General features: G+C 37.8%; 1 protein-coding gene across 2 annotated transcripts in view; it reads left to right on the top strand.

Moving 5' to 3' along the window:
* FNBP1L (formin binding protein 1 like) overlaps positions 1 to 24,013 on the top strand; it is a 116,844-nt gene extending 92,831 nt beyond the window's left edge. The window contains exons 8-15 of one of the 2 annotated variants that reach the window (XM_063428411.1): positions 3,070 to 3,216; positions 5,970 to 6,170; positions 13,337 to 13,446; positions 16,511 to 16,643; positions 17,624 to 17,718; positions 18,083 to 18,228; positions 20,012 to 20,170; positions 21,678 to 24,013. In XM_063428411.1, coding sequence (XP_063284481.1) covers positions 3,070 to 3,216; positions 5,970 to 6,170; positions 13,337 to 13,446; positions 16,511 to 16,643; positions 17,624 to 17,718; positions 18,083 to 18,228; positions 20,012 to 20,170; positions 21,678 to 21,685 — 999 coding nt within the window. In that variant the 3' untranslated portion in view covers positions 21,686 to 24,013. Of the gene's footprint in view, positions 1 to 3,069; positions 3,217 to 5,969; positions 6,171 to 13,336; positions 13,447 to 16,510; positions 16,644 to 17,623; positions 17,719 to 18,082; positions 18,229 to 20,011; positions 20,553 to 21,677 lie in introns of those variants that run through there. The other variant, XM_063428410.1, reaches the window with a different exon arrangement.
* Positions 24,014 to 24,716: the final 703 nt, after the last annotated feature.

Genomic DNA, 24,716 nt, shown 5'->3' on the forward strand with positions numbered 1-24,716 from the left:
CTCTAAGGTATCAATATCCTTTTGAAGATGCGGTCTCCAGTACTGCGTACAATACTCCAAGTGAGGTCTCACCAGTGTTCTGTACAATGGCACTTCCCTCTTTCTACTGCTAATACCTCTCCCTATACAACCAAGCATTCTGCTAGCATTTCCTGCTGTTCTATTACATTGTCTGCCTACCTTTAAGTCATCAGAAATAATCACCCCTAAATCCCTTTCCTCAGATGTTGAGGTTAGGACTTTATCAAATATTCTGTACTCTGCCCTTGGGTTTTTACGTCCAAGATGCATTATCTTGCACTTATCCACATTAAATGTCAGTTGCCACAACTCTGACCATTGTTCTAGTTTACCTAAATCATTAGCCATTTGGCTTATCCCTCCTGGAACATCAACCCTGTTACATATCTTAGTATCATCACCAAAAAGACATACTTTACCATCAAGACCTTCTGCAATATCACTAATAAAAATATTAAAGAGAATGGGTCCAAGTACAGATCCCTGAGGTACCCCACTGATGACAAGCCCAAGCTTCGAATATACTCCATTGACTACAACCCTCTGTTGCCTGTCACTCAGCCACTGCCTTACCCATTCAACAATATTGGAATCCAAACTCAAAGATTGCAGTTTATTGATAAGCCTTCTATGTGCAACAGTGTCAAAAGCCTTACTGAAATCTAGGTAAGCAATGTCTACTGCACCACCCTGATCTATAATTTTAGTTACCCAATCAAAAAAATCAATAAGATTAGTTTGGCATGATCTCCCTGAAGTAAACCCATGTTGTCTCTGATCTTGAAATCCATGTGTTTTTAGATGTTCAACAATCCTATCCTTTAACATGGTTTCCATCACTTTCCCCACTACTGAAGTAAGGCTTACTGGCCTATAGTTGCCCGACTCCTCCCTATTACCTTTCTTGTGAATGGGCACAACATTTGCCAACTTCCAATCATCTGGGACTACTCCTGTTATCAATGATTGGTTAAATAAATCTGTTAATGGTTTTGCTAGTACACCACTAAGCTCTTTTAATAGCTTTGGGTGTATTCCATCAGGTCCCATTGACTTATTTGTCTTTACTTTTGACAGTTGAAATACAACCTCTTCCTCTGTAAACTCACGTGTAATAAATAACTAATTTATCCTTTTTCTTAACTGAGGTCCCTCTCCTTCATTTTCATCTGTAAATACCGAACAAAAATATTTATTGAGGCAGTCAGCTAGACCTTTATTTCCTTCTACATACCTTCCTTCTTTTGTTTTTAATCTAACTAATCCTTTTTTTAATTTTCTTTTCTCATTTATGTATCTAAAAAAAGTTTTGTCCCCCTTTTTTTACTGACTGTGCTATTTTCTCTTCTGTGTGTGATTTGGAAGCTCTCATAACCTGCATAGTCTCTTTCTGCCTAATCTTATAGATCATTCGGTCTTCCTCACTCTGTTTTTTTTTATAATTACTAAATGCTAACTTTTAGTTTTTTACTTTTTTGGCCACATCTGCGGAGTACCACAGTGGTTTCTTGAATTTTTTGCTTTTACTGACACGCCTAATGCAATTTTCTGTTGCCTTCAGTAGTGCAACTTTTAAATAATCCCATTTCTCTTGGACTCCATTTAAATTGCTCCAGTCTGATAATGACTCCTTTACACATATTCTAATTTTTAGAAAAGTCTGTTTTTCTAACGTCTAAAACTTTTGTTTTTGTGTGGTGTGACTCAGTCACTGTTCTTATATTAAACCACACCGATTGATGATCACTGGATCCTAAACTTTCACCTACAGTAATATCGGATACTAAATCTCCATTTGTCAACACTAAATCTAGTATGGCCTCTTTACGAGTTGGCTCCTCAACGACTTGGTTTAGGGACAATCCCAGTAGGGAGTTTAGAATATGTGTGCTCCTGGCACAAGCAGCTATTTTTGTTTTCAAATTCACATCAGGAAGATGAAAGTCACCCATGATGATAACTTCCCCCTTCATTGTCATTTTAGCTATTTCCTCAACTAGTAGATTATCTAACTCATCAATTTGTCCTGGGGGCCTATAAATCACACCTACACGAATTACTGTGTTATTACCAAATTCTAACGTAACCCAAATGGACTCTATGTTCACCTCACTAACTTTTATTAGGCTAGATTTTATGCTATCCTTCACATACAGGACCACCCCTTCCCCGTCTTTTCTATATAAAGAGTACCCTGGTATTGCTATGTCCTAGTCATTTTTCTCATTATACCATGTCTCAGTAACAGCGACTAAATCTGCACTATCAGTTGCCATTGTTGCCACAAGTTCATGGATCTTATTCCCTAAACTGCGAGTATTTGTAGACATGACTCTAAGCTTATCATTTTTTAACACACTTGCTACAGGCACCTTCTGTCCTTGTTTTGGGGGACAATTGGATTGATGTTTTATCACCCTTTTGCCCCCCCCCCCCCCCTCCTAGTTTAAATACATCCTGGCAAAACCTCTGAACTGCTCACTGAGAACATTTGTTCCCATTTGAGAAAGATGCAAACCATCTTTTTTGTACAGTTTATTTCCATTCCAAACAGAACTACCATGAGAAATAAAGGCAAATACTTGCTCCCGACACCATTCACCAAGCCACAAGTTAAAGTCCCTAATACGCATCCGCCTGTCGTTCTGAGTGTTATGCACAGGCAGAACTTCAGAGAATGACAGTGTGGAAGCAACCTGCCGTATATCATTGGCAAAAACACTAAAAACTTCCTTAACCTCTGAAACCTCATTGCAAGCCAAGTCATTTGTCCCTAGATGGACAAGTAAATTTCATTTTATTGTGCATCATATTAATAGCTTGATGTTTGTCTGGGATTCTAGTTATCATTAAATCTCACTAGCAGTTTTTCTATTTTCGTGGTGTGAATACAATAACTGTCTGTTACACTGTAAATAATGACTCGTAACATCTATAACCTTGATTCACACTATATTGTCCACACTCGTTTCTACATGTGGGGCTCAGTTAAAAAATGGGACCGCAGTGACCTTATTGGATGCTCATATACTTTCTTTTCATTTGCAGCATCTCCAAGAAATGGATGAGAGACGAACTGTAAAGCTGAGCGAATGTTATAAAGGGTTTGCAGACGCTGAAAGAAAAGTTATCCCCATTATCTCCAAGTGCTTAGAAGGAATGGTACACGCAGCAAAGTCTGTAGATGAACGCAGAGTAAGTTCAGGCATAATGCGTTATAGATCATCTGATCTTCTCCTTTACTGTATGGCATAGTTGAAAACCTGGGAATGCATGAAAGTGACTGTATTTTGTGTTATTTTCTCCATACCACCTATACTTGGAAACAAATTCATTATCTTTTCTTTAAAAGCAATACAATGCTTCCTTTTAGTTGCAATTAGCATGTTATCGAAGTTCACTATAATGTCCTTTTAAATAGGGTTATATTTAAAAGATACATTCTACAGCATAGCATTCAAGGGACTCTATAGGCACCCAGACCACTTCAGCTCATTGAAGTGGACTGGGTACAATGTCCCTGTCCCCTTTACCCTGCAATTGTAATTTATTGCAGTTTCAAACAAACTGCACAAATTACACTGCAGGGTTTAAGACTACTTCTAGTGGCTGTTGGCCACCAGAGGCGCTAACTGGTGGTTAGGTGACTTCTGGTTGCGCTCTGCATGATGACGTCCAGCATCAAGCAAAACCCCCAACCAAAAAATTGCAGCAGTATTTATTCTAGGGGGGAGGGTCTTATGCGCCAAAGCTATGCATGCGCATTAGCACCCCCCTATTTAGGGAACATCAGCACTGGGTTTGAGGGGTATTTTAACTCTTACTCTGCCTTTGGGAGGTGCAAGGGAGCTACAGGGCTACAAGTAAAGAGCAATAAGGTACAATAGGCGCTAGTAAAACACAGCAACAATCCCCCAATACCAATGATCACCCAATTGGTAAAAAATGCCAAAATAGTAAATTAGTGGGGAGTGCTTATCACCACAAAAACACTTATGCAGATACTTCCCTGAATATAGTATTAAAAGGGGAATCACAATTTTTTATAAAAACATCCACATAGTGCATTATTGTACTATAATATAAAATGAAGGAAGTACTAAATAGAACAACTCACATTTATCAGAGCCTCATATAGCAGGCTCTGGCTGGTATCGCCTGTGTAATTATATCACCAAATGGTCTCCTCACACTCTGTCAGCTTGCAGACCCACAGACATATTGGGATTGTAAGAAAACTATTGGGGCTATAAGTGGACTCCATCTAGAGCCAGATAGGCCGCCATATTGGAAATGCCGGATCGTATCCGGCTCAGACCATATTTGGAAGTGGGAGTTTATTTTTCCATTAAACTTAACACGTGTGTGGATGATTTATTTGTTATTTGTATGGTGTGTGTGTGTGTGTATATATAGTGATGTATGCCCATTTGACAGTATACCCGCACCTGAAGAAGACCTATCTTAGGTCGAAACGCGTTGTTTTTTCCGTTATGCCAATATTGTGGCTTTTTATTATCACCAAATAAAGTGTCTTTACTCCAGCCTGTGCTAAAGAACTCTGCTTTGCTGAGGAACTGCAAGCTGACAAAGTGTGAGGAGATCATCTGGTGATATTATCACATACAGGTGATACCAGCCAGAGCCTACTATATGAGGCTCTGGTAAATGTGAGCTTGCCATTCCTTTTATTGTAATACTTTTGGGATGGGGTGAGCGTACTGTGTTTTTTTGTTTTTGTTTGTTTGTTTTTTGTGGTGGTTGTGCTTTTGTTTCCTATCTTTCAGAAAATAACTTTCTCCAGCTCTGACATTTATCCTAGTATTATCAAAGTAGCCTCTAATATGTGGATACTTAATTTGCGAATATTCACAATCCTGATATAATTTCTAATATATATATATATATTGTGGATATATATATATATATATATATATATATATATATATATATATATATTTTTTAACCTTACTTTTTTTTTTATTGGTTTTCAATAAACTTTGCACATAGTACAATTTGAAGTTTTACATCTTTAAATGAATTTAGATCAGTGGGTCTACTATAGAGAAAGCAAAACAAAAAAAAGGAAGAAGGGGAAACGGGGAGAGACTTCAAGGCAGTATTGGCGAGTATTTTTCTGATCCTTCAAAAATATAACCGGTCGCTCAGATTCCTCAATTCTTATAACTTCCGCAACAGTCATCACATTGTGAATAATATCTTTCATTATTTCATGTCGCCATATTAAACTAGTAGAATTACATTAAAGGATTAAAGGGACACTATAGTCACCAAAACAACTGCAGCTTATAGTATTTGCGCTGGTGAGTATAATCAGTCCCTTTAAGCTTTTTACAGTAAACACTGTCTTTTCAGAGAGAATGCAGTGTTTACATTACAGCCTTGGGATACCGCCACTGGCCACTCCTCAGATGGCTTCTAGAGGTGCTTCCTGGGGCACTACTGCAGTGTCTCCACCCTCTGAATAGAGACACTGAACTTTCCTCATAGAGATGCTAGGAAGAGATGCTGATTGGCCGGGACTATGTTTGACTTGTGCTGGTTCTGCCCCGATCTGCCTCCCTGACAGCCTCAGCCAATCCAATAGGAAAGTATTGTGATTGGCAGAGAGAGTCACTTATGACAATGTCTGACAAGCAGGCAGATCAGGGGCAGAGCCAGCAGCTGCAGACTGAAATAAAGGTAAGATTGTTACTATATTTAGGGGGGCAAGGGGAGGGCCAGAGTGGTTAGATTGTAGTTCTAACACTATAGGGTCAGGAACACAAACATGTATTCTAGTGTTCCTTTAACAATAATCTATCCACATTAACCGGCTCTGAAGTTACGATTCCCTGTTTTTCTAATAATCTCTCCGAAGATCTTAAAGATGTTAAATAATATTGTGCTATTTTACCTAAATACCAAGCAAACCCTTACTTTTTTAGGATTCCCAGATTGTGGTGGATTGCTTTAAATCTGGCTTTGAGCCTCCTGGGGACTATCCTTTTGAAGACTACAGCCAGCATATATACAGGGCAGTTTCAGACGGCACCATCAGTACCCCTAAGCAAGAAATGAGAGTGGATCCCAAAATGACTGTGGGCAAGGCCAAAGGCAAACTTTGGCCATTTGGAAAGAAACCAAAGGTAAGGAAATAAGATTTCTAGATATGTCTGCAATAGTATGATCTTGCTAGTTTTCTGATTCACCTTTTGTCTTTCAACATGAGTTTACTTCAACTCCTGGACCCTTTGGTGCCATAAAAATTGTTGTAATGTATTTACACTTTCAATTCTTTTCACAACGCCATGATCAGGTTACCTCCATGAAGCTGTGAGTGTGGGTTTTTGATTGTTTGGGCTTATTCACTTTCCATCCAGTGTAAGCCCCATCTTTCACTTTGAAATAGAAAAGTAGAGATCTCTGTTAAACTTAGATTCTTTTTACCGCGTCCAGTGTTTAAAGTTCCAGCCATATTCTTTAGCGAATGGTTCTCTGCTTTCACTGTATAGTGCATGCAAGCTGTTATGTGCATCGTGAGTCCTGTGTTCGCGTCCATATGTGCCCTCAAATATATCACAGATCCGTAAAAAGTGTCCAGGCAATGGGTAATCACTGTGCACAGAAATACGACTATCATGCAGGGAATATGTTGAAAATTATTATTTTTAATTTACTTTTAACAGCCTCTATCAACAATGTCTTTATAGATGCACACGTAGACGGAGTCCGATTTTTGCTCACATAATTGCAGTAACTCAAAATAGCAACTAAGCCTAGTCTACAAGATGATCAAGTCAGCTCGATTATTACTGGACAAACTCTTCATAGGCACTTTATACTGAATCAAATAATAAGATTAAGCACATCATGATTGTAGATGTAGATTCAATGTATTTTGCCAGCTCTCTGTTAACAATTCGCACCTGAACCCCATTCCCACTTTCACATGTCACTTTTTGGCCATTTTCTTTTGCTTTGGCTCTGATTGTATTAATAAACATATTGTACAGATGAGTATTGAGCTCGTTAAATTACTTTTGCTCTGTGCAATCTATTCGTGAAAACAATATTTAGAACAAAAAAAATGGCAAAAATGTCACACATTCTTTAAATATTATTTAAAACCATAAATAAAAATCTCTAGAAGAAGAAACCAAGTGAATACCGTATGTACTCAGGAGCAGTTTAGGTCATCCATAATGTAAAAGTGCAAAGAGCACATTGGAGACACTTGTGTAAAATGATATGAATGTTAGAAATTGTAAACAGATTAGAAACAGTCTAGCCCTCTCCCCGGGAGGGTATTATAATGAAACTGTTCTGGATCTGTGTGTGGTGGAAGAGCCCACACATGTTTGGAATAAGTACCAAGTATCTCATCAGTGCTGTGCTTGCCTCAATGTGATGGCAACATGTTGGTACTTGCTGGAAGGCGTTTAGTTATGCTTGTGTTCTTTTTGGTTTTGTTTTTATTTTTACTGCAGAATCCCAGTAAAGTCAGGTCTGAAATGTATGCCGTTGTGGAGCATTTTCATAGCATTCTGTGTCTTCATTGCTGAAAACTGTACAAAAACGTTTGATTCATTTTTTTCAAACGTAGTTTAATTCATAAATTTGTTAGAACACAGACTGAAGGTAAGTTAAAGGAATACTATAGTCACCTAAACAACTTTAGCTTAATGAAGCAGTGTTAGTTTATAGATCATACCTCTCAGGTTTTACTGCTCAATTCACTGCCATTTAGGGGTTAAATCACTTTGTTTCTCTTTATGCAGCCATTGCCACACCTCTTCTGGCTATGATTGACACAGCCGGCATGAAAAAAAAAAACTGGTTTCACTTTCAAACAGATGTAATTTACCTTAAACAATTTTATCTGTTGCGTCGTAAATTGAAATTTAATCACGTACAGGAGGCTCTTACAGGGTCTAGCAAGATATTAACATTGCAGAGGATAAGAAAATTAAACAGAACTTGCAATAAAGAAAGGATAAACTTTAGATGACTTTACAGGAAGTGTTACTAGGGTTCATAAACAAAGGGATTCTAACTCCTTAATGGCAGAGAATTGAGCAGTGAGGCTGCAGGGACATGTTCTATACACCAAAACTGCTTAATTAAGCTAAAGTTGTTTTGGTGACTATAGTGTCCCTTTAATTCACTTGTCCACAGACAAGTGATTTATAATCCATATAAATGGAATTTGCCTCAGCCTGTATAAGGGTTCAGCCAGATGCATGCTGCTTCCGGTGGCAATTGTCCTTCAGATCCAGGTCCACAATTTATTTATATTTTTTCCCTTGAATAATTGGGCATTATTAATTCCAAGAATAACTGTCAGGCAGATTTCGCCAGTCCATACAACATTGCAGCCCAGCGACGACTAACCTTGGCAGTTTGAAAGAATAAATAAATACCGTATATGTCCGGTGATACTTAGCTGACATCTATTTATCACTTTCAGAGTACATTTGGGATATTGTTAACACACTGTGGCAGGGATCATTCAGGCATTGCAGACTATGCTTGATGTAAATGGGAATTATAGCTGTTCCAGTTTCACACTTACATGTACATTACTTGAGAAACAGTCTTTAAAATGATATCTTACTTTAAAATCAGGTGTTCAGCCCTTAGTATTTAATGTATAATAACACATGGATGTCTAACTCCCAGCCACCTGCTTAATGGAAATGCAATCCATCAGGCTATAATATATAAAATCCCAATGATGATATAATTTGTAGTCTGACAACAAGTGCAGGTCCACTCTATGGCCAACGTACTTCAATGGATCATATAGGGTACTCCCATCATGTGACATGTTCAACCTTCTACAGAAACATTTTTTAAACATTTGTCCTTTAACTCTTGACTTCCATTTGTCATTTATTGAGTACAGTGTAATGTGCCCTTGACCCTTCCCCCCCCCCCCATACTTACATTCTTTATTTTGACATTAGGCACACTCCCCACTGTGCCCCCCACCTGCAGCCTTTGCATCCAGTGGGTGTCATTTCACCCTCTTGGACGGTGACCCCCTTCACTATTGTGTGAGTGAGGTCATCCCGTGCAGGCCGAGATCTACTTCTTTCAGAGGCCTAAAAAGAGCGGTAAGTTTAGAGTGCTGTGACTTAATGCATGGAGTGCGTTTATAGTGCTAATTATTAACCTGGGGGATTCTTTCATAAACCCGAATTGTGGTGAATTGAAGACCGAATTAGATGGCAAAGGTCAGTCTAAATTATCTAAATTGTGAGTAAAGTGGAGTATGAGAATTTTTCAAAATTTGCAATTTTTTCTTCAATTTTGCTGTTTAATTTTCAGTTCACTACAATTGTGTATTTATAGAATAAATCCTGGCGTGTGCCTACCCACACCCACGTACCTTTCACAGAGCGTTTTAACAGGATAAATACATTCTATTAACCGATTTCAGCCCCATTTATTTCCAGTTATTTATATAGCCAGGGTCACTAGTTTTAGCTAAATTAAGCTTTGAGTTTCTCATATTGGACACAAGCTTGCCCAGATTTCACCCTGCCGAGGTGACACAGTGTTAACATCCTCTAATAACCTTCCCCTTTCCCTCAAACTTTATTGTGTCTGTTATGTTTTTCATTAACTGGCGTCAGAAAGAGAATCAAAACAAGTGGGCAGTTTGTTCACCACATTCTTTCTCCTGACTGATACCTAAGGAATCTGCTTCCACCCTTTGCTTTCAGAATGCCTTGAACATGCCCATTGTCTTTGCAGTGCACCATTCTGACAGCAGAGGGCAGTACTGTTCATTATATAGAATAGCTGGCATACTCATTATTATTATTTTATTTTTTAAAAGGCTTAGTTGCATGCGTTGTGTGCTTTGGTTGTGTTTTCAGCTTATTCCACATCTGCAGTACCCTCATAAGTTAAATATAAGTTGCCTCAATCTATAAGAGGATATTGCGGTCATCATTTGGAAGTAAGTTCCGCCACTTTTCGGTGCTTATAGCAAATTCTCCATGCCTTATCAATATGTCAGGAACAGCAGGCCGATTTTTTAATGGGAAGTATGAAGGCTATTCCGAATAGAATTGAACATCTCTATATAGCAACACCAAGGCTTTTCATGGCTTTTCGCAGTAAAGGAAAATGTTGCACCTTGCTGACATTTGGTCTTTAAATGCCAGACTTGGTGATGTTATGAAATGTCAGTGGTCGTGTTAAAGAAATTCCATGTAATAGTAAAGTAACTTTGATACGAAGAGATGTGTGATCACAGAGATCCAATAACATTGTTAATGTGCTGTTTGGATTTTCTTATTAATACGCTTGGTTTGCTGTGATAGTAAAAGGGTCTTTTGGTCACACATTGACTTTCATAGTCCTGTTTTAAACTGAAGCCTACTGTGATCCTTTGTTTTAATTGAAACAGATATCCCTTTAATTTCTAGGCATTAAGCAGTCATATGATGTTACACTAAGGATGATTATTTAGCCTCCATTTTTAAGTGCAGCATGGGCAACAGGTATCTCTTTAGTCCCTCTCCCCATTCGTTGTCACCCTTTAGCTCTCTGCATCTACAGCCTCAATGGCTTCCCCTAAAGCCCAGCAAGGTTTTAGAAACATTTTTAATTTCCAGTTCACCTAGCTTAAAACACGAATATATATAAAAATGATTTTGTCTTTCTTTATCCTCCCCTCGACTCCTTTTCTATTCCACTCTTGCTAACTTGCCTTCTCCCTCAAAGCTTTTCCAGGTTTCCTCCTGATATTTACCATGGGCATTTAACTTTTACACCTCTAATGTTTCCTTAGCTCCAACGTTGAGGTCAGTACTATATGTTGAGTGAGATTTTATATAGGTCAGTGACTGGCCTTATTGCCCTGATTTTCAAATGCAAGGAATGCTTCCCTTCCAGGCTCCAAATACAACGAATGAATAGATCGAGCATATATTCTAATTTCTCATATAGGTAGTTACAGTCCATGGTACTTTATAGGATGCTGTCAGTCTGAGCAAATAAATAGAGCAGTTAGGATTTCTATGATCTATAAGTGACGGTTAATGAAAAGGTTTTTATGATGCCTCTTTCATGGTTAGAACACAGCTTTCCAATACCTGCCAGTAACTTGCCGTTTCTTTCTGTTTCTTTGGAACGGTTCAGTGGTCATTAAGGATGGTAAGCAATGTTTGAATTCCATCTCATGTAGCAATGGCATGACAATCTGTTTGGAAATGTACTGTCTGTCTGCGCTATGAGTTGTGTGACCTTTCAATGATCGTTCATTGGGTGTACTGAAAACAGTTTCTGTACCTGCCAAGCATTGTGAAATCTGTGAGCTGTCACCAGGGGGTTTGTGATGGGAGTTTTATTAAATGATCTATAATATATATAAAATATTTCCTGATTTAGTCAGTAATCATGCATTTTTTTGCCTACTTTCTGTGCCATGACGTATAAAGTAACACAAAACCAGATCCCCAGGCTGGGCATCACTTCCTAATGTCTCTTGAGGTTAGTTTGATGAGTTTAAGGAAAAACATGTTCTTAACAAAAAACAAAGCAACATGAAGATGGTGAGCTATTCGCCTGCAGCTTACTCTGGATACAGTGCTGTATGCTGGCTTGTCCTTTAAATGTTCTAGACACATGTCGCGTGTCTCGATGCCACAAGATTATGCTAGCAGCATCCTAAGCAGTGGCAGTTATTTATATATCTATATCTTGGTTTTAGGGCCAGTGACACCTGGCTGCTGGGTTATGTTCTATTTTCCTTCATGTTTTCTCTGGGGAAGTAGCCAAACTAGCTCCTTGCATGCCCAGACACTTTTGCTGTGCCCACCCTTTACCGACTAGAGGCTGGATGAGGATTACTGGAAATGTAGTCCGCAAACTGTGGCACTGCCGATCTTTTGAATCCCCTATTGTGCTCAGACAGCCTTACTTCTGGCAAAGCATCATACGGATTGTAGTCGAAAAACGCCTAAGGAAATATAACTGTCTAAGAGTTTTTAATCTTAGTACAGCAAATATTTTGGACTTCTTTTCTCATGATGCTCAGGTAGCCCAGTTAGTCCACTGGTTCCTACCCCAGTAATCAGTGCACAACAATGGTACAGGTTTTGTCTGTATCCCCATTGGCTCAGAATTGGGAATGACTATTCTAAGTTGGTGGTGTGTCTTTAGAAATGGGTTGAGAACCACTGATCCAGCTAGAGACCTTGGCTTTCCTTAGCACTATGTAGATTTGTGAGCCACGTTCCTTTTGTATATATGTGTGTAACTCACACACAGTCAGCTAGCATTTTACCCACAACCATGGAAATATATCTCAAAGCTCTGTAGCTGTCATTCCTGGCTATCCTCCATCCCTTACGTCACACCGTGCCAGCTATGTCCCCAGACAGACAGACACACACAAAAAAACCTGCGCTCCCTCTAGCCATGTCCAAAACCACATTTTGCACAACCTAAATTTACTGCATATTAACTCCCAAGCTTGCTTTGTGCAAATTACACTATGACGTGTTGTCTTGTAGTTTGACACCGCAAGTGTACACAACTCTTTGCGGCCCAAATTTCCATTGAACGGGCCACTAAGGTATTTGTCCTTTATTTCCACACAATGTAGTGTTACACAGCAGATTGTGGTTTAATCAGTCTGGCAGCCACAGACAAGCCATCGAGCACTACAGTTTTTCAGTTTAACAGAAAAGGCACAGATCCAGTCTATCCAGGATCCTCTAACTAGTGAGACTGTACATGCTGGATTAACTCGAGTTAGTGCAAAGTTTACCACAATACGCTAGAATTCTAGGTGCACACAGGGTAGCCCCATTTGTTCTTGACTTCTAGCCTTGATAGTTCTAGATGACAGTAATGCCAGACCTTCTTTTTCGGTTCTGCTGAGTCAGATCTTGAAAACATGATGTGTAGCTAGAGATGACTTATGTGCTTCCATTTCTCAATTTAAGAGAATGAGCGTCGTTGTTCCCTGCTTTATGATAATTGTGATTGCTTATTAAATTGTCATGCCTTCCTGTCCATCACATCACCTAGAACCTTCATTGTACTGGATTATCCTCTGTTGCTGCTGTAGTCCATGAGCTAAAATATTAAGCTGTGTACTGTTCTATTGTGTGGCTTATTACAGACCCATTGATGTGAGTACTGATGCTGGTTATATTGAGGTTTTGCGGTTTCTGTGTTCTTCCGATCAGACCATGTGTCGTTTGTTTGCAGTGTTATTCAGTGTTCCTCTGTCTTCTGCCTAGTGCTCTTTTTTTTCTCCGCTTGTTCACTTGTTTCATTTTCCACACAGGGTCAGGCTTCAGAAGATTTTAGCCACCTTCCTCCTGAGCAAAGACGTAAAAAACTGCAACAAAGAATTGACGAGCTGAATCGAGAACTTCAAAAAGAGATTGATCAAAAGTAAGTCTGTCTCTTCTAAAATGTGGCAATCTTTAGCTCCCTCCTGCAGGTTTAATTCTTCCTTTTATCTGTGAACTAAAGAGGCTGCTTCAGTGGGTTAAACGCTGTGTAAATATATATATATATATCCAAAAGTACAAGATAGCACTCCAGGGACTTCCAAGTTGAATGAATAAAACTTAGCTTTTATTAGCTCAAAATAAAAATCAACTTTTCAGTCTGTATCACAGACTTTCATCAGGATGAGCTTGCAAATCAAATCCATAAGAATATATACCCCCAATATTCCCTTAACTTACCCAGGTTGAGAATAGGAGTGATCCCAGGGGCACCTGACCAGCAGCCTGCTCAGGTCAAACAATTGACACTGATGATGTCATAGACGTGCGCCTCCCGGGGTCGTTCCCATAGCAACCCAGTATAACCAACAAAATAATACATATACATATAACTAAAAACATAGCCTGCATACAGGAATAAATTATAAATGTGGAAGAAAGACCTATACACCCCATCAGGGGCCATTTAGATGCAGAGAAAGTCCATAGAGAACTCGTTGGAGATAGACAGCAGGCAGAACTAATCGAAAAGCGATCAAACTGCAATTAGCCTGTAGCAACCTATTAACAAGATATAGATATACAAACTGTACTACCCAAGGATCAGATAATGCATAAAGAAGACATGTAACTTATACTACAAATACAAATATAGAATGCAGGCATGAGCAATCAAACCTGCAGAGATTCCAATCTAACTACAGGGAGCAGAGTACCAACAAACAGCAATTGAAAGCATAATTGTACCAAGAGTAATGTATCACTCCTAATCCTTAGATATCATTATAAAGGTAAAAAGAGTAGTAAAGGATATATGTCAGAACTTCTTAGTCAAAAAAGGGAGAAAACATGAAAAGACGATGCCAGATAAAGGGTGATTAAATATCCACCAACTAAACCTATGGGGAAAAGAACGTAATGCACAATAACAACGAGATACAAGTATAGCCACTAAGTAGAGCTGCAGTGATCTAAAGAGAAGAGGGTACCAAGAATGACTGGTGTACTCCCAGTCTCGTCCAACATGAACACATAAATAAATACATAAATAACTCAAACATTCAAGCAGCAGAGCAAAGAACCAATACATCCCCGAGTCTAAATAGACCGGCATACATCACATAATATATACAGAATACAAAATAATGCAAGCGAGGGACATAAAGCAAAGGTCCTCAACAAAATCACATTGTTCTAGATATATAGTAATAATCCTATTAGCACTGGGTGGAATGGGTAATTGAGACGCCTATCCCCCAGGGTGGGCTGTCTCTGAACCCTAAACCCGTCCGCCATCAGACAGCATGAATCATCCTAAAGATTTTTTTAAATAAGGAGCACAAAATGCATTAGAGCCTTAGGCTGAAATTAAGAATGGCTGAGATGCCTATCCCCCAGGGTGGGCTACCTCCAAGCCCTTAATAGTCGCCAATAAGTGCCAACAACTTGCCAACTTTTAAAAAAAATCTTTAGGATGATTCATGCTATCTGTCTGATGGCGGACGGGTTTAGGGTTAAGAGACAGCCCACCCTGGGGGATAGGCGTCTCAATTACCCATTCCACCCAGTGCTAATAGGATTATTACTATATATCTAGAACAATGTGATTTTGTTGAGGACCTTTGCTTTATGTCCCTCGCTTGCATTATTTTGTATTCTGTATATATTATGTGATGTATGCCGGTCTATTTAGACTCGGGGATGTATTGGTTCTTTGCTCTGCTGCTTGAATGTTTGAGTTATTTATGTATTTATTTATGTGTTCATGTTGGACGAGACTGGGAGTACACCAGTCATTCTTGGTACCCTCTTCTCTTTAGATCACTGCAGCTCTACTTAGTGGCTATACTTGTATCTCGTTGTTATTGTGCATTACGTTCTTTTCCCCATAGGTTTAGTTGGTGGATATTTAATCACCCTTTATCTGGCATCGTCTTTTCATGTTTTCTCCCTTTTTTGACTAAGAAGTTCTGACATATATCCTTTACTACTCTTTTTACCTTTATAATGATATCTAAGGATTAGGAGTGATACATTACTCTTGGTACAATTATGCTTTCAATTGCTGTTTGTTGGTACTCTGCTCCCTGTAGTTAGATTGGAATCTCTGCAGGTTTGATTGCTCATGCCTGCATTCTATATTTGTATTTGTAGTATAAGTTACATGTCTTCTTTATGCATTATCTGATCCTTGGGTAGTACAGTTTGTATATATATATATCTTGTTAATAGGTTGCTACAGGCTAATTGCAGTTTGATCGCTTTTCGATTAGTTCTGCCTGCTGTCTATCTCTAACGAGTTCTCTATGGACTTTCTCTGTATCTAAATGGCCCCTGATGGGGTGTATAGGTCTTTCTTCCACATTTATAATTTATTCCTGTATGCAGGCTATGTTTTTAGTTATATGTATATGTATTATTTTGTTGGTAATACTGGGTTGCTATGGGAACGACCCCGGGAGGCGCACGTCTATGACATCATCAGTGTCAATTGTTTGACCTGAGCAGGCTGCTGGTCAGGTGCCCCTGGGATCACTCCTATTCTCAACCTGGGTAAGTTAAGGGAATATTGGGGGTATATATTCTTATGGATTTGATTTGCAAGCTCATCCTGATGAAAGTCTGTGATACAGACTGAAACGTTGATTTTTATTTTGAGCTAATAAAAGCTAAGTTTTATTCATTCAACTTGGAAGTCCCTGGAGTGCTATCTTGTATTTTTGGCTGTATCTGTTTGCTGATAAGCACCGGGCAAGTACATCAAGGAAGGTGGAGTGCATTACTATTTTTGTTATATATATATATATACATACATACATACATACATACATACATACATACATACATACATACATACAAACACACTTTTTTTTCTTTTATTAGACCCTTGTATTCATTTTAGATTAGTTGTTATAGTTCAAAATCTCTTAAGCTTACTTTAAACTTCCCATGTGAAATGAACAGAATTAACACAATTTTAACTTTTTTCTCCCCCCCCCCCCAAGAGAGGCTCTTAACAAAATGAAAGATGTCTATGAGAAGAATCCACAGATGGGTGACCCTAGTAGCTTGCCGCCCAGGATTGCAGAGACCATGAGTAACATTGAGAAGCTTCGTATGGAAATCCATAAAAATGAGGTAATCCTTCCTGATTTTAATCTGGATATTCATTGTTGGGGGTTTAAATCAACCTACAGGGTCTGTGTAGGTTTTATGTTCACTGATAACCTTAAATATTGTCCACCTTTTCTGTTAGTCTTCATGATGAGTGCCTTCTGATTGCCACCCTTCTTGTGATATTTCATTTTTAATGTTTTTTTATGTTTACATTTTACAATCTCAACAATGTAATCGAATAGGGGGGAGGGGATAATAAATGAAAGACAATCCAGTTTATGCTTTGTGTATAGGATGTTTTATCATGGAGAGCCTTGCTGGATAACCCACCTGATAAAAAGCACTGTATGCAGCGAGGATAGTTGAACTGCAGCCCCTTCACTTCTTCTCTGTACGCAAACTATTTTGAAGGTTCATTTAGCATTTTGAAGCATGTTAGTCTATGCAGATTTGCTTCACTTATTTGTACACAGGCTAATTTTCATCAGCTTGGCAGTCCCTATTCATTTTTATTCCTGTCACATATCTGTATCCATTTAAATTGCTTAATAAATATTTAAATTGTTGCAGGTTTCACCATTCCTGTTTAACTCCATAGATTTCATGGATAAATCATCCACGTCCGCTGTAGGATTGTCAGATTATTTTTTTTATATATAATTCCTTCACTCAAATAAGCGTCAGCATGTTGATTTCACTTTTTGCTTTGAGCTTTGTGAATTTAAATGACTTTTTGGTTACTAGGGAAACCATTGTGTGCAAATGTCACCACTATTTTATGCAGAACTGTAATAAAATCTAAGCGAAGATTAACTGACAATGCATCATGGGAGTTGTAGTTCAACAGCTGGGTTCTCCCTTTTGGTCATCCAGCTGTAGCTTGTCTGGTCCCACTCACAATATACTCATGCCTCAAATGAGCAAGTCAAGCTCTAGGAAGGCTATGGATCAATTGTCAACTTGGGTTAAAACATTTTTTTTTCCTTTCTCATCCTCACCAGTCCTGGTTATCAGAAGTTGAAGGCAAAGTGGGACAAAGATCAGAGAGACGACATAGCGCTGACACCAACCATCTTGCAGCACAAGGAAGAGAGAGGTTATTATATAATTTTTATATATAGCATTTTGACATTTTATAGACCATGTTGGCACATTCAAACCCATCTGAACTTAAATGAAAAGACTGCATCGATTGGTGGTTTAAGGTAGACTTGTACCTTAGGCATTCCTTAATTAAAAAAAATAAAAATGTATTTTAAGTTTTAATTTTTCCGTGAGTATATTCCAATTTTTAGATCTTTTCCTCATTGTATGTGAGAATGCAAAATGTCGTTGGATGAAATAAAATAAAAACGTTTGTCTCCTCCGTTTGACAAAGATATTAATTAAGGTAATAAGAACTGGAGTGTATGTGATTCCAGTATTAATGCCTGTTTTCTTCAATCCGTTCCACACTCTAGCCCTGAAGGAAGCTACACAGAAGATGCCAACCAAGAAGTTCGAGTCCAACCTCCGTCTCATGCACATTCAGAATTTGATGACGAATTTGATGATGATGAACCTCTGCCAGCTATAGGACACTGCAAAGCAATCTATCCATTTGACGGTATGTCTGACTCTTTAGTACAGCGAGTTGAACTATGCAATAGTGGACCTCGTAACAGAGACTGTGATAAAGCTGTAAACCACAAATGCAGAGACAGCCACAAGAGGGCTCCAGAGATTTCAGACATGTATTCTAGATCTGCTTCCATACTGTAGGCCCTAGTGCAGCTTTTAGATGACACTTTTAAAGTCTGCATTGTACAGGTCTCGTCAAGGCTTGCCCTGCCTCCTTGGCTGAGATAATCAAAATGTAAGCTCTCGGGCTAATCCAATGCTTTCCCATAGAAAAGGAATCCTCATTCTCCTTGGAGAGTGTTCAGCATCTCCATGGAGAGCGTGGAGAATCTGAACACAGTACTGACCCAGGAAGCACCTCTAGTGGCCGTATGAGTGACTGCCACTAGAGGTGTTCATGGGCAGTAATGTTAAACACTGCCTTTTCCCTGAAAAGGCGGTGTTTACATTAAAAAGGCTGCAAGGCCATATTATACACAGGAGACCTACATTATGCTCTAGTTGTTCTGGTGACTATAGTGTCCCTTTTAAATGTCTGGAGGGCATGACCTTATTTGTTTTCTAGCCAACCATCAAACACAATAGAATACATTCCAATTACTACATAAATGGGGAATCAATGGATACTTGTAGCTAGTTTTAATAGTAGCCAACTTGATATTCATTGTTTAACAACCTCAGCAGTATATGTGGTGCATTAATCTTGGCCGGGTGTCAAATCTGCAACCTGAAATTTAAGAAGGTAGTTTATTCTGAGCATGTTGTAGCTTTACAAAATGCTGTTCACAAAATAAACTTTGCTTAAAAATGTAAGGATGAAATGCACGCCTTCATAAAAAAAAACATGTAAATAGAAACGTAACCTTTTGAAGTTGTTGTGCTGCTATTTAAGATTTCTGCTGACTTAATAATATAGATTGTTCTTTTTTTAAATAAAGTATATTGGTTGCAAGGGTGACATGGGACCATTTCGTATGCGTTTCTTTTTCTGAAGCTTTACGTTACAGCTGTTGTCTTGGCCAATCCCTACCATGGAAATATTTGCTGGTGTAACACAAAAACTGTGCTATTTCATTCTAGAAGGGGAGCTGTCTGCCACGAGGATTTACCAGGATAGCTCATATTTTATGGATTTATCCCCTATATTAAACGTATATGTATTTTTGAGGTATAAAATTAAAATGAAATGTACAAATCCACACCGTTTTATTTAGCTCTATCCTGAAACCGAGTGATTCCATCAGTCATTGTTTTTTCTCTTTCCTCTTCAAAATACCTATGCTGAACGACCGGAAAGATTAGAACTTATAACAATGTTTTCTTTTCTATCACTCCAGTGCTGTTTTGTGCCCTGGCTGTGCCAAGACTGACATGGACTGTGACATCAATTGTTCAATCTTTAAATATATACATTTAGAAAATGGTGGTTTTTGTTCAGTGATGTAATTTCCACTGAAGTGATGGTCCCCCTTTAGATTCGGTGAATGCATTTGTTTAACCCCTTAAGGACACATGACATGTGTGACATGTCATGATTCCCTTTTATTCCAGAAGTTTGGTCCTTAAGGGGTTAATGATGCCTGCCCTCAGAAACTAATAAATACGGGGAAAACTAGCCTCTGCTGTGATATGGAATATTGTGGCAAATGGATGTTTTAATAGGAATTTTTAACCCAGTTGGTTGATCTCATATGGTCCTTTTGATATGTAAAGCGTGAGCCAGATGTAAGACCCGTACATCACTAAGTGACTATACCTCTCCTGTCTAGGTAATAACGAAGGCACATTGGCAATGAAAGAAGGTGATGTTATGTACATTATTGAAGAAGATAAAGGAGATGGATGGACCCGAGCAAGAAAACAGAATGGAGAGGAAGGCTACGTACCAACATCATACATAGAGGTTACTCTAGAGAAAAACAGTAAAGGTGCAGTAACCTATATCTAAACTAGACTAAAGAGACAACTGGGCCGAGGCAAGATGGAAGAAACCTAGCATTCTAAACAAAACGTTTTTTGTTAAATAGCTTTTATTGTTCACTGTGTGAGCGCAGTGCGAGATTTTAGATTGCGCTGGTTTAAGTACTGGAACAAACTAAAAACACAAAGCAAGATTTTCACCTGCAAAATGAAAAGTACATTTATATTTTATTTAGAGTTCCATTTTTTAGTTGATTCACACTGTTAATTCTAAAGCTGGTGCAGCTATGTTGTATGTCTTGAAATAAGGTCATTCCCTTACTGCAGAATAATTTTTAATGTATATGATGTAGCCTTTTGTAAATATTCTGCGCACTCCCCTCGCCTCCCCCCCCCCCCCCCCTTTTTTTTTTTTTTTTTTTAATTCCTTCTTCCATGGGTTGGGGAAACATCCTTTCGGTAAAGGACAATTTGATTCTGTCTTTGTTCAGAAATAATCTAAAATCACTTCATAATCGTGGAGATTTGTTTATTTTATTTTATACCTTTTATCGAATCACTGTCTTCTTGTTTTACTTTTATGTTGTTTTTTTTAAAGATTTATTTTAGCAATAAATCAGAGCGGCTTTCAGATTATTGCTTCTTAGATATTTTACTAGTTAAGCGTTGCAATGAAGCAGTTTGTTTTAAAGTTTGATTATCCATTACAAACTACTATCTCACTGCAGGTCATTTTCAAACTCTGATGGTATTAAATGTAAATATATATTTATAAAAAGCAATGCAAAGCCAAAACACTATTTTGATTCTTTGTTTTTTATACTTTTTGTTTTTAAGACTGTCTTGTAATCATTCTGAATCAAATCGCCTGGAAACTAAACTAAATTAAATTTCTTTTAAGACTTTTTTTGAAAAGTCACATGCTTTTGTTTACATATGTGCTTCCTCCTTTATTTTAACGAATAGCTAGAAGGTAGGTGCTTTAAACCTTAAATTGAGTGAATATGCTTTTCCATTGAATTTTTGGCAATGCTTTGTTTAGGAAATGTTTGACTGAATATGAACATGCTTGCTTAATAATTCTGAAAAATCCAGTGCCACCTGTAAGAATGTATAATTGAACCGCAATCAGGCTAACAATCAGAAAACACGGTTACTGAAAAAGTAATCTTTGACTCTTTGATGAAACACTCTAAACGTTCAGGGCCCATTGAAGCTTCCTTCGGATTGCTTTCTGTAAACATTTTGTACACTCTGTATGTTCATATTCAGTATGCAAGATCACAGGGCTTTTAAAAACCGCCATTTCCAATTTAAGTGGTTAAAATCTGTTGCTAGTTCAAGCCTAAGATACGTCTGTCTTGGTTTGCAACCCTCTGCTGCTTGGTATTTTGAAATATGCTATTTTAGGATTGATATTTCAAAACGAATAAACGCTAATCTATATTATCTTTGCAAAGTGCCCTTATAATTATCATTTCTCTCTCTCTTCTTTTTTTCCCTCTTGAACTACAGGTTCGTGAAGAGGGTTTCTGTGAATCTGGGCAAGATGTTGAAGGCGGTTACATGCAGTTTCATTTGTGGGGAGGGGATTAGGCCCGGGGGCAAGAGAGCAGCAACATGCATGAATGCATGATTTCCGAAAAATACATTGTTCACTAACTTCCGCAAACATTCCCTATCATTTGCGGCGCATGCTCTGCGCAGCAGAAAATGCACCCTGATTCAACTGATCCATCTTTTCATCATTTACATAAAAAGAATGACATTAATAGTGGAAACATACTAGTGAATGTTATGCTGCACTTTACTGCCTTCAATGAAACCCCTAACATAATTGGCATATGTAGTCCTAGTAGTCTGGTTTTTTTTTTCTTTTTTTCTTTATTATTTTAGCCTTTTGTGTGATGAATACCCCCTCCCCAACCAAACCAACCTGCGTTAATCGCTTTATAAATGCTGTACATATTCTTGCACAAGGATCTTGCACTTTCTCCCAAATACAACCCTTTTTATATATTTTAAGAGCAATGCTCCTGTCCTGGGATTACAGTTTTCAGGGCCTCTTCGATAAACAGGAGGCGGATAATGTAAGCATTGTGAAGACTTCAGCAGTCCGATAAATCCAAAATGTCTCCCAGTGTTTTGACTCATTTGATGGTACTGCAGCTTATTGGAATATTCACTATTGTGTTTCTTCTCCATCCAAATTAAGGCTAATACATGAATGTCTGCCTGTGCCACCTCCATATTCTACCCTAACATTTGGTTTGCATGTACCGGGATCCCTTTATTAACTTTTTTTTTATTCTTTCCATGGTCAGTTCTCCTTTCTTCCACCTCATGAGGTTTATGCCTTATCGCCTTACTATCAAAACCACTGTTCTTGACTGATGATCGATTAATGACTTCATACCTACAACCATATCTCTCTTGTCTATTGTTTTTGCTGCTATGGCTGTCCGTCTCTTCCATTAACTTATTACATTCCAGTTTTTTTACATTGGTGTTGGATACTCTGTAGGCCTACAATTCTGTCTTGCTATTACACCATTCTTGGCAAAGAACTCTTTAAAACCTGGTGTAAGTCAATTCGCCTCCATCCGCAAGATCATTCTACGCAGGGCAAAGAGCTTTTGGCCAAAGACAAAAGGATCTTCACCATTCTCTAGACCAAGTTGACTACTCTATATTCTGATGCTGCCTTAAACTGGAGTGCCTCGAATATTGCCAATACTACCAGAATAGTACCATGCGTGTTTTCCCTTTAAAATATTTGGCTTCTTAAAAAAATGTTTAATCCTATCCTCAGGGAATCGTTTTGAAACCATGCTTTTATAACCTACCAATAATCCATTGATAATGTAAATATAAGTCAATTACAGCTGATTTGTCTTTATCTTTGGATTTCCACTGTATGGTTAGTGGTGTTTTCTGGGGATAGGTCTGAAATGGCTGTCTTGGCATTCTCAAGATCCTCTTTGGTGTTAAAAGGTCCTACAAAATTCTGTCTGGTCTTTTATGCAGCGAAGCGTGTAACTGTGCCATAATTGTAAAAGTAGGTTTCATAGCTAATGTTTTAAGAGTAAATATCACAAATATTGTAAATTATAATCCAAAACCTGTAACACAATTTCTGTATTTTGTTGATTTGTCTTTAGGATCGTAAAGAAGTATTTCCTTTTTGTGGTTAGGCAATTTCAAACCATTTACTGCAATCAAAAGGCGTATTATATTGTATAGCCCTAAGCAACTGTCAGTAATACTTTAGAATTCTGTGCACTTTTTACTTTTTAATCAAGTGTATTTCTGATCGGTTTATATTGTCCACAGAACCCACTTTGATCACTTGTTTGTTCCCCAAACTTGTGAATTGTGTGTTCAAACAAAACAAAAAAAAAAACACTACCTGGTTTACTTTAATGATGCTTTTTATTTTATTTTTATGGGTTTTGGTCCATAGCTAATTATCCAGACAACTTTCTTCTTTTGTGAGCAAATGAGATCATTTTGTAGCGCGACAATGCCTCATTTAACAAATACTGCTCTGATCTGTGTTCATATGTGAACACTAATATTCATATGTCTGAGCTACAAGGGAGTCTTATTTTATCATGTGGGAAAGGTCATGTTGTAACTTAAAAACCATTTAAGAGAAAGAAAGTGATGGTAGACTGAACGGAATTTCAGCTGTAAATCAACTGCGGGTGTCAGCACTGCTTAACATGACATAGTGGCCAAAATATTGTCATCACTCCAATACAAATTTTTGTCTAGTAAGCATATTCTGTTGAGTGGAAAAAAAAACCTTAGTTAACTTCCAGAGTCTTATTTTAAGTGCAAGCTGTCAATCATCCTACTAAAACCAGATTTAATAAAAAGAATACACATAAAAACCACTATTACATAGCCGATGTTGTATACAGGGGTTATTTATATAAAGTCTCTGCTCTTCACTGACAAAACTACAAAAGTAGTTTTTGTTTAACTTTTTTTGCTTCTGGGGCAGCTGACAAAGCAATACATAACAGGCTTCTCTGACAGTAAACAGGGTTGGGTGTGATATGAGTAAATACACAAGCTTCCTTGATGTTGGCCATTGTACAATAGTCACTCTCTGAAGTGTCTAATTACTTTTCGTAAAGGACTAACTGTTCATTATATAATGATTCTACTTTTTGATTTCACGTGTAAATGAGCATAGGAAAAATATTTGTACTTGCACACCTTGTTCTAAAACCATTGTTTTGGAAAATTGAATGTGAGTTGTCTTGATTTATATTGTTTTATATATATATATATATATATATTTTTTTTTCCCCCCAAGTGCATTTTTCCTTTCTTTTTTTTTAAACCATGTGCACATGTTGATTTTTCTTATTGGTAAATGCATTGTTTTAAAAAAAAAAAAATAGCGTTCTCTGTTGAGAATATTTTCATGGAATAAAAGGAAAAAAAAAATCAATTTTACAGTGTGATGTCCTTATTGTTGTAGAATGTTTTAACTTCTGTATTTTAAATTTAGAATTCTAATGCCACAATAACATTTTCTTT

The sequence above is a fragment of the Pelobates fuscus genome, chromosome 7, assembly GCF_036172605.1.
Source record: "Pelobates fuscus isolate aPelFus1 chromosome 7, aPelFus1.pri, whole genome shotgun sequence".
Lineage (NCBI taxonomy): Eukaryota > Metazoa > Chordata > Amphibia > Anura > Pelobatidae > Pelobates > Pelobates fuscus.